Genomic DNA, 10,084 nt, shown 5'->3' with positions numbered 1-10,084 from the left:
TCATTTTTTACGATGGATGGGGACCAATGGGGATGGATGGGGACCAATGGGGATGGATGGGGACCAATGGGGGCCATCCTCAAGAGCAAGCCCTACTTCGAGCTCAAGGCGCACTTGAACCGCCTCCTGGAGGTACCGGCCTATGGGGGACCAATGGGGATGGATGGGGACCAATGGGGATGGATGGGGACCAATGGGGATGGATGGGGACCAATGGGGGCCATCCTCAAGAGCAAGCCCTACTTCGAGCTCAAGGCGCACTTGAACCGCCTCCTGGAGGTACCGGCCTATGGGGGACCAATGGGGATGGATGGGGACCAATGGGGATGGATGGGGACCAATGGGGATGGATGGGGACCAATGGGGATGGATGGGGACCAATGGGGATGGAGGGATGGGGTTGGATGGAGGGGATGGATGGAGGGGGGATCGTCGCTTCTTGGGGGTGGTTTCGTGTATTTTTGGGGTGGTTTTATCACTTTTTTGGGTGGTTCCATCTCTTTTTGGGGTGGTTTCATCACTTTTTGGGTGGTTTCGACTGTTTTTGGGGTGGTTTTGTCACTTTTTTGGGTGGTTTTGCCTCTTTTTGGGGTGGTTTCATCAGTTCTGGGGTCTAGGAGAGCAGGAAGGACCCAGCGTGGCCATGGGGCACCTTGGAGGGCTGATGGAGATGGTTTTGGGGTGGTTTCACCTCTTTTTGGGGTGGTTTCACCTCTTTTTGGGTGGTTTCATCTCTTTTTTGGGTGGTTTCACCTCTTTTTGGGGTGGTTTCACCTCTTTTTGGGGGTGGTTTCATCACTTTTTGGGTTGTTTCCTCTCTTTTTTGGGTGGTTTCACCTCTTTTTGGGGTGGTTTCACCTCTTTTTGGGGTGGTTTCACCTCTTTTTGGGTTGTTTCCTCTCTTTTTTGGGTGGTTTCACCTCTTTTTGGGGTGGTTTCACCTCTTTTTGGGGTGGTTTCACCTCTTTTTGGGGTGGTTTCATCCCTTTCTGGTGTCCATCCCCTTTCCCACCCCGTCCCCCCCATACCCCACCCTTACCCCCCCCTTCCCACCCCATAGGAGCACAAGGCCACGGTGACGGCGCTGGAGGCCCGCGTCACCCACGCCAAGACCCGGTACTCGGTGGCCTTGCGTAACCTGGAGGAGATCAGCGAGCAGATCCACGCCCGCCGCCGCCATCGCCGCTCCCCCATTGGCGCAGAAGGCTTAGCTCCGCCCCCTCCCTCCGAATCCACTCCCATTGGCTCCCGTTTAGGAGTGGGAGGAGCTTCCGGGGATGACCTATCGGTGCTCAGCCTCCAGACCATCGCCTCGGACCTGCAGAAGTTCGACTCGGTGGAGCATCTCATGGGGCTTTCGGATGCCACCAGTCTCCATGGTGAGGACATGGAGGGGGGGCAGAGGTACCGGGCTGCTCCAGGACACCTGAAGCATCATCGGAGCGTCAGTCTCTAATAGGTAAAAGGGGGAAGGACCAATGGGGAGCAAGGGGGTCCCGAAGGAGATCAAGAGGGGTTCAGGGGTGCCATGGGGGCTTTGTGTTCCCCATGGGGGCTTGGTCTTCACTATGGGGGCTACATCTTCCCCATGGGGGCTTGGTCTTCACTATGGGGGCTACATCTTCCCCATGGGGGCTTGGTCTTCCCCATGGGGGCTTCATCTTCCCCATGGGGGCTTGGTCTTCCCCATGGGGGCTTCATCTTCCCCATGGGGTGAAGGTTGGAAGGACCCAAGAAGACCAAAGGGGCTTCGATCTCCCCATAGGAACCAATGGGTGAAGGTTGGAGGTACCCAAGAAGACCAAGGGGGCTTCAGTGTCACCATGGGGGCTTCATCTTCCCCATGGGGGCTTCATCTTCCCTATGGGGGCTTCATCTTCCCTATGGGGTGAAGGTTGGAAGGACCCAAGAAGATCAAGAGGGCTTTGATCTCCCCATAGAAACCATGGGGTGGAGGTTGGGGGTACCCAAGAAGACCAAGGGGGCTTCAGTGTCACCATGGGGGCTTCATCTTCCCTATGGGGGCTTGGTCTTCCCTATGGGGGCTTCATCTTCCCTATGGGGTGAAGGTTGGAAGGACCCAAGAAGATCAAGGGGGCTTCGATCTCCCCATAGGAACCAATGGGTGAAGGTTGGAGGTACCCAAGAAGACCAAGGGGGCTTCAGTGTCACCATGGGGGCTTCATCTTCCCCATAGGGGCTTGGTCTTCCCCATGGGGGCTACATCTTCCCCATGGGGTGAAGGTTGGAAGGACCCAAGAAGATCAAGGGGGCTTTGATCTCCCCATAGGAACCATGGGGTGAAGGTTGGAGGTACCCAAGAAGAGCAATGGGGCTTCAGTGTCACCATGGGGGCTTCATCTTCCCCATAGGGGCTTGGTCTTCCCCATGGGGGCTTCGTCTTCCCCATGGGGTGAAGGTTGGAAGGACCCAAGAAGATCAAGAGGGCTTTGATCTCCCCATAGAAACCATGGGGTGAAGGTTCAAGGTACCCAAGAAGACCAAGGGGGCTTCAGTATCACCATGGGGGCTTCATCTTCCCTATGGGGTGAAGGTTGGAAGGACCCAAGAAGATCAAGGGGGCTTTGATCTCCCCATAGAAACCATGGGGTGAAGCTTGGAGGTACCCAAGAAGACCAAGGGGGCTTCAACCTCCCCATAGGAACCCATGGGGTGGCTTCATCTTCCCCATAGGAACCCATGGGGTGGCTTCAACCTCCCCATAGGAGCCATGGGGTGAAGGTTGGATCTGGTGCCCCCCACTCTTGGAAGCTTCTTCTTGACCATGGAGGGGGGTTTGGGTTCATCTGCTCCCCCCATAGTGATGCTGGGATCCCTGTCCCATGGCATTCCCAGTATTGGGATCCGGAGCCCATGGAATTCCCTATTCCCAGTATTGGGATTGGAGCCGATGGAATTCCCTATTCCCGCTATTGGGATCCGGAGCCGATGGAATTCCCTATTCCCGCTATTGGGATCGGGAGCCCATGGAATTCCCTATTCCCAGTATTGGGATCCGGAGCCCCTGGAATTCCCTATTCCCAGTATTGGGATCGGGAGCCGATGGAATTCCCTATTCCCGCTATTGGGATCGGGAGCCGATGGAATTCCCTATTCCCGCTATTGGGATCGGGAGCCGATGGAATTCCCTATTCCCGCTATTGGGATCCGGAGCCGATGGAATTCCCTATTCCCGCTATTGGGATCGGGAGCCCATGGAATTCCCTATTCCCAGTATTGGGATCCGGAGCCGATGGAATTCCCTATTCCCAGTATTGGGATCGGGAGCCGATGGAATTCCCTATTCCCGCTATTGGGATCGGGAGCCGATGGAATTCCCTATTCCCGCTATTGGGATCCGGAGCCGATGGAATTCCCTATTCCCAGTATTGGGATTGGAGCCCATGGAATTCCCTATTCCCAGTATTGGGATCTGGAGCCCATGGAATTCCCTATTCCCGCTATTGGGATCCGGAGCCGATGGAATTCCCTATTCCCAGTATTGGGATTGGAGCCCATGGAATTCCCTATTCCCAGTATTGGGATTGGAGCCCATGGAATTCCCTATTCCCATCATCGGGATTGGAGCCCATGGGATTCCCTATTCCCAGTATTGGGATCTGGGCTGGCTGTGATGAGAACCCCCCAGGTTCGAGGCAGCCCCATGGGATGGGATGGGATGGGATGGGATGGGATGGGATGGGATGGGATGGGGTCATTCCCAGTGTAAATCCCAAGGAGTAAATGGATGTTCCCAGCCTATTCCCGATGGATTTCTTGGTGTATTCCCAAATCCCAACCCCCCCACAATGGGATATCCGCGTGTTTTGGGGTGCTTCCTATAGGGAATGGGATGGGGGGCTTGGGATTCCATTGGGAATGGGGGTCCCACTGTTGGCACCCTATTGGAGGTGGGGTGAACCCATTGGAGATGGGATGAACCCCATTGGAGGTGGGATGAACCCCATTGGAGATGGGATGAACCCCATTGGAGGTGGGATGAACCCCATTGGAGGTGGGATGAATCCCATTGGAGATGGGATGAACCCCATTGGAGGTGGGATGAACCCCATTGGAGATGGGATGAACCCATTGGAGATGGGATGAACCCCATTGGAAATGGGATGAACCCACTGGAAATGGGATGAACCCCATTAGAGATGGGATGAACCCATTGGAAATGGGATGAACCCCACTGGAAATGGGATGAACCCACTGGAAATGGGATGAATCCCATTGGAGATGGGATGAACCCATTGGAAATGGGATGAATCCCAGTGGATATGGGATGAACCCATTGGAAATGGGATGAACCCATTGGAAATGGGATGAATCCCACTGGATATGGGATGAACCCCATTGGAGATGGGATGAACCCATTGGAAATGGGATGAACCCACTGGAAATGGGATGAACCCCATTGGAGATGTCCTCCAGCCATCCAACCCTTGAAGCCTGAGGAGCACCCATGGCCATTCCCAACCCCAATGGGACTCCCTTTGGATACGGGATCCGCAGCGCCCCCATCCCAAGGAGAAGACCTCATCCCAAGCTCCTACGTTCTACTTTATTCCCATCATGGAAAACAGAAGATGAGGAATCCCCCCCCCAAACCCACCCCATACAATGAGACACGAGAAGAAGACCATGGACAAAGGACACGGCCAATGGCGGCTTTGGGAGCTCCGGGATGGGAAACAGTGGGATTCCATCCCAAATCCCAGTTCTGAAGAGGAGGAACCCCCCTGTGATGCCTTCAGGGAAGGGCTTTGGGATCCTTTGGGGTGGTGGTGGGTTCTCTGGGGTCTTGGTGGGACCTTGTGCCCCATTGGTGCCGTCATCCATCCATTATCATCCATCCATCCATCCATCATCCATCCATCCATCATCCATCCATCCATCATCCATCCATCCATCATCCATCCATCATCAATCTATCCATCATCCATCCATTATCCATCCATCCATCATCATCCATGCATTATCCATCCATCCATTATCCATCCATTAATCCATCCATCCCTTCATCCATCCATCATCCATCCATCATCATCCATCCATCATCATCATCCATCCATCCATTATCCATCCTTCATCCATCCATTATCCATCATTCATTCATCCATCATCCATCAACCATTATCCATGTTATCCATCATCATCATCCATCCATCATCATCCATCCATCCGTTATCCATCCATCCATCATCCATCAACCATTATCCATCTGTTATCCATCATCATCCATGCATCCATCATCCACCCATCAACCGTTATCCATCATCATCCATCCATCATCATCATCATCCATCATCCATCCATCCATCCATCATCCATCCATCATCATCCATCCATCATCCATCATCCATCCATCATCCATCAACCATCATCCATCATCCATCATCATCCATCCATCATCATCCATCCATCAACCGTTATCCATCATCATCCATCCATCATCATCATCATCCATCATCCATCCATCCATCCATCATCCATCCATCATCATCCATCCATCATCCATCATCCATCCATCATCCATCAACCATTATCCATCTGTTATCCATCATCATCCATGCATCCATCATCCACCCATCAACCGTTATCCATCATCCATCCATCATCATCATCCATCATCCATCCATCCATCATCATCATCCATCCATTATCCATCCATCACCCATTATCCACCATCATCCATCATCATCCTCATCCATTCCTCCACCCATCCCTTTCCCTACATTCAGCACCGATGACGCTCCCATTCCCGTACCCTTCCCTTCTTTCCCCATTCCTTCCCTCCTCTTTCCTATATCCATGTCCCCTCTTTTGGGGGCGCTATTCCCCCTTCCTCCTCCATTCCCAACACAGCCCTTCCCATCCCAATGCGCTCCTCTTGACCCAATTCAGATTCCATCCAACCCTTCCCAATCCCACACTTTTCATCCATTCCTTTCCCCAAACCCTTACCCCAGCCATTGAATGGGGGAAGAACGGGAAAACAGGGACAAATCCTTGTTCCCAATGGGACCAACCCCACTGCGAGGGATGGGGCCTAAAACATGGGGGGAACCAAGAGGAATCCTTGCAAATCCCACCCAGCAGCAGGGAATTTGGGGTGAAATCCACCTGGAAAAGCACCCGAGCCCCAAAATTCCATGGAATTAATGGGAAAATGGACAAAATAGCTCCAAAGGGGGTGGTCTTGGTGGCCAACCCCACTGGACTCAATGGAACGAGCCCAATGACTCCTCTTGTTGGCCAACCCCACTCGAGTCAATGGAACGAGCCCAATGACTCCTCTTGTTGGCCAACCCCACTGGGGTCAATGGAACGAGCCCAATGACTCCTCTTGTTGGCCAACCCCACTGGGGTCAATGGAACGAGCCCAATGACTCCTCTCGTTGGCCAACCCCACTGGGGTCAATGGAACGAGCCCAATGACTCCTCTCGTTGGCCAACCCCACTGGACTCAATGGAACGAGCCCAATGACCCCTCTCGTTGGCCAACCCCACTGGAGTCAATGGAACGAGCCCAATGACTCCTCTTGTTGGCCAACCCCACTCGAGTCAATGGAACGAGCCCAATGACTCCTCTCGTTGGCCAACCCCACTGGACTCAATGGAACGAGCCCAATGACCCCTCTCGTTGGCCAACCCCACTCGGGTCAATGGAACGAGCCCAATGACTCCTCTTGTTGGCCAACCCCACTGGGGTCAATGGAACGAGCCCAATGACTCCTCTTGTTGGCCAACCCCACTGGGGTCAATGGAACGAGCCCAATGACTCCTCTCGTTGGCCAACCCCACTGGAGTCAATGGAACGAGCCCAATGACTCCTCTTGTTGGCCAACCCCACTGGAGTCAATGGAACGAGCCCAATGACTCCTCTCGTTGGCCAACCCCACTCGAGTCAATGGAACGAGCCCAATGACTCCTCTCGTTGGCCAACCCCACTGGGGTCAATGGAACGAGCCCAATGACCCCTCTCGTTGGCCAACCCCACTGGAGTCAATGGAACGAGCCCAATGACTCCTCTTGTTGGCCAACCCCACTGGGGTCAATGGAACGAGCCCAATGACCCCTCTCGTTGGCCAACCCCACTGGAGTCAATGGAACGAGCCCAATGACCCCTCTCGTTGGCCAACCCCACTCGGGTCAATGGAACGAGCCCAATGACTCCTCTCGTTGGCCAACCCCACTCGAGTCAATGGAACGAGCCCAATGACTCCTCTTGTTGGCCAACCCCACTCGAGTCAATGGAACGAGCCCAATGACTCCTCTCGTTGGCCAACCCCACTCGGGTCAATGGAACGAGCCCAGTGACTCCTCTCGTTGGCCAACCCCACTCGGGTGCTGAGTGCCCTTGCCCCCATACCCCGAAGGCTCCTTCCCCACCCCATAGCCCCCTTCAACCCCCCCCTTCCCCTGTCTCCGTTTGGGCCCACCCCAACCCCATCCCTTCCCCGGCCCCACATCCGCCCCCATTGTGCCCATGGGGCCGTGGGGCCGGGGCTCAGTTGCTGAGGGTCGAGGCCTGAGCCCCTGGGGCTGGAGCCGGGGGGCAGCAGGGCTGGGGGAAGGCGCGGGCAGGGAAGGGCAGGGCCCAGGGCAGCTCCAAGCCCGGCACCGCGCCGGGGAAGGGCGGCAGCGCCGGGACGGGCGCGAAGGCGGCGGCGTCGGCGTCGTTGGCGTCGGCGTTGCCGGGGTTGGCTTTGGCCTTGTCCCCGCTGTGGGTGCGTTGGTGGCGGTTGAGGTGGGAGCTGCGGCTGAAGCACTTCCCGCACGCCCCACACTTGTAGGGCTTCTCCCCGGTGTGGACGCGCTGGTGGATGGTGAGCTCGGAGCGTTGGATGAAGCTCTTGCCGCACTGGGAGCACTGGTAGGGCTTCTCCCCCAAATGGATGCGTTGGTGCTTGATGAGGTTGGAGGAGACGCTGAAGCACTTCCCGCACGCCCCACACTTGTAGGGCTTCTCCCCCGTGTGCATGCGGCGGTGCTTGGTGAGATCCGACTTCTGGATGAACCCCTTACCGCAATCCCCGCACTTGTAGGGCTTGTCCCCTAAATGGGTCCGTTGGTGCTTGACGAGGTTGGAGCGCACCCCAAAGCTCTTCCCGCACTCCCCACACTTATGGGGCTTCTCCCCCGTGTGCACGCGCCGGTGCTTGGCCAACGCCGAGCTCTGCCCGAAGCTCTTCCCGCAGTCCCCGCATCCATAGGGCTTGTCCCCGGTCTGCGTCCCTTGGTCCTTCACCCTCCCCGCCCCATAAGTGATGCTCTCGCCGCATTCACCGCACGCGCGGCTCGCCCCATAGGGACGCCGTTGCCCGTCGCCGCCCCATAACCGCGTCCGTTTGGTTGCATCCGTGGTACCGCACTCAACGCACCGACCCATTGATGAATGGAGACGCCGGTGCCGCTCTAAATGGGAATACTGGGAGAAGCTCTTCCCGCAATCCCGGCATCCATAGGGCTTCTCCCCACCGTGGATGCGCCGGTGCCGGTCCAAATGGGAGCTCCACGCAAAGCTCTTCCCGCATTCCCCGCATGGAAACGCTTTGCCGGCCCCACGGCGCCGGTGGGTCCCGCGCTCCCCACACTTATGGGGCCGATCGGCGTCGCTATGGGTCCGGCGGTGCTTGGTTAAGGCGGCGCGTTTGGTGAAGCCAACCCCGCATTCCCCGCATTGGAATGGCTCCTCCGGTGATTGGGGTGCATCCGATGGGACCCCATGGATGCGCCGGTGCCGTTCCAAATGGGAGCTCCAACTGAAGCGCTTGCCGCAATCGGGGCACCCATAGGGGCGCTCCCCGGTGTGGATGCGCCGGTGCCGTTCCAAGTGGGAATTCCAATGGAAACCCTTCCCGCACTCCCCACACTTGTAGGGCTTCTCTTCCATAGGGAGCCGACGATGCTTACCCAAGCTCTTCCCGCATTCCGGACACTTGGGGTCCTTCTCCCCGCCGTTGCGATGTTGGGGTGCATTGGGATGAATGGGGGACCCCAACCGGAAACGCTCCCCGCATTCCGGACACTTCCCTCGCTTCGGGAACGCCGGGGCCTTGCCGCAATCCTGGCATCGGGATGGGAACTTCCGGAAGTTCCGGGGGTTTCCGGATCGTTTCCGGGGGGGTTTTGAGGGGGGAGGGGTGTTTTTAGGGGGGTCCCCCCCCCCTGTTTTGGAGGGGGGAATGGGGGATGGGGGGGGGATGGGATCGGGTTTAGGCAGGGGGCCAGGGGGGGGGTCCTCGTCTTCGTTGTCGCTCAATGGGGAATCGTCTATAGGGGAGAGAACGGGGGGGGAGATGCAGGCAAATCGGCCAAGCCCATTGGTTGGTTGCCCCCCGTGATGGTGGTTGCATCCAAGCCATCCTTCCATGCCTTTTGTCCCAATGGGATCTTCCCAATGGCCACCAACCCTCATCACTTGGTTGCCCCCATGATGCTGGTTGCATCCAACCCATCCTTCCATGCCTTTTGTCCCAATGGAATTCCATTGGGATCTTCTCTATGTAATCCCAATGGGATCTTCTCAATGGAATCCCAATGGGATCTTCTCAATGACCACCCAACCCCATCACTTGGTTGCCCCCATGATGCTGCTTGCATCCAACCCATCATTCCATGCCTTTTATCCCAATGGACTTCCATTGGAATGGAAGAAGATCCCAATGGATCTTCTCAATGGAATCCCAATGGATCCCAATGGGATCTTCTCTATGTAATTCCATTGGGATCTTCTCTGTGTAATCCCAACGGGATCTTCTCAATGGAATCCCAATGGGATCTTCTCTATGTAATCCCAACGGGATCTTCTCTATGTAATCCCAATGGGATCTTCTCAATGGAATTCCAATGGGATCTTCTCAATGGAATCCCAACGGGATCATCCCAGTGGAATCCCAATGGGATCTTCTCAATGTAATTCCAATGGGATCTTCTCTATGGAATCCCAATGGGATCTTCTCAATGGAATCCCAACGGGATCATCCCAATGGAATCCCAATGGGATCTTCTCAATGTAATTCCAATGGGATCTTCTCTATGGAATCCCAATGGGATCTTCTCAATGGAATCCCAA

At 55.8% G+C, this 10,084-nt stretch overlaps 2 protein-coding genes across 2 annotated transcripts; one reads left to right on the top strand and one right to left on the bottom strand.

Moving 5' to 3' along the window:
* The first annotated feature begins 66 nt into the window (after positions 1 to 66).
* Positions 67 to 1,456, top strand: SH3BP5L (SH3 binding domain protein 5 like). The gene is made up of 2 exons (XM_061352239.1): positions 67 to 132; positions 1,061 to 1,456. The coding sequence occupies exons 1-2, from the start codon at positions 67 to 69 to the stop codon at positions 1,454 to 1,456; spliced, it is 462 nt and encodes a 153-aa protein (XP_061208223.1).
* A 6,056-nt stretch (positions 1,457 to 7,512) lies between these two features.
* On the bottom strand, positions 7,513 to 9,382 carry LOC133211671 (zinc finger protein 345-like). Its single transcript, XM_061352238.1, has one exon. The coding sequence runs from the start codon at positions 9,380 to 9,382 to the stop codon at positions 7,517 to 7,519; it is 1,866 nt and encodes a 621-aa protein (XP_061208222.1). The 3' UTR covers positions 7,513 to 7,516.
* Positions 9,383 to 10,084: the final 702 nt, after the last annotated feature.

This window comes from Neopsephotus bourkii, unplaced genomic scaffold (genome assembly GCF_033783945.1).
Source record: "Neopsephotus bourkii isolate Nb327-2 ecotype Australia unplaced genomic scaffold, CSIRO-AGI_Nbou_v1 NB_644, whole genome shotgun sequence".
Taxonomy (NCBI): domain Eukaryota; kingdom Metazoa; phylum Chordata; class Aves; order Psittaciformes; family Psittacidae; genus Neopsephotus; species Neopsephotus bourkii.
The sequence above is the reverse complement of the archived record's forward strand: the minus strand, read 5'-3'. Positions and strand labels throughout refer to the sequence as shown.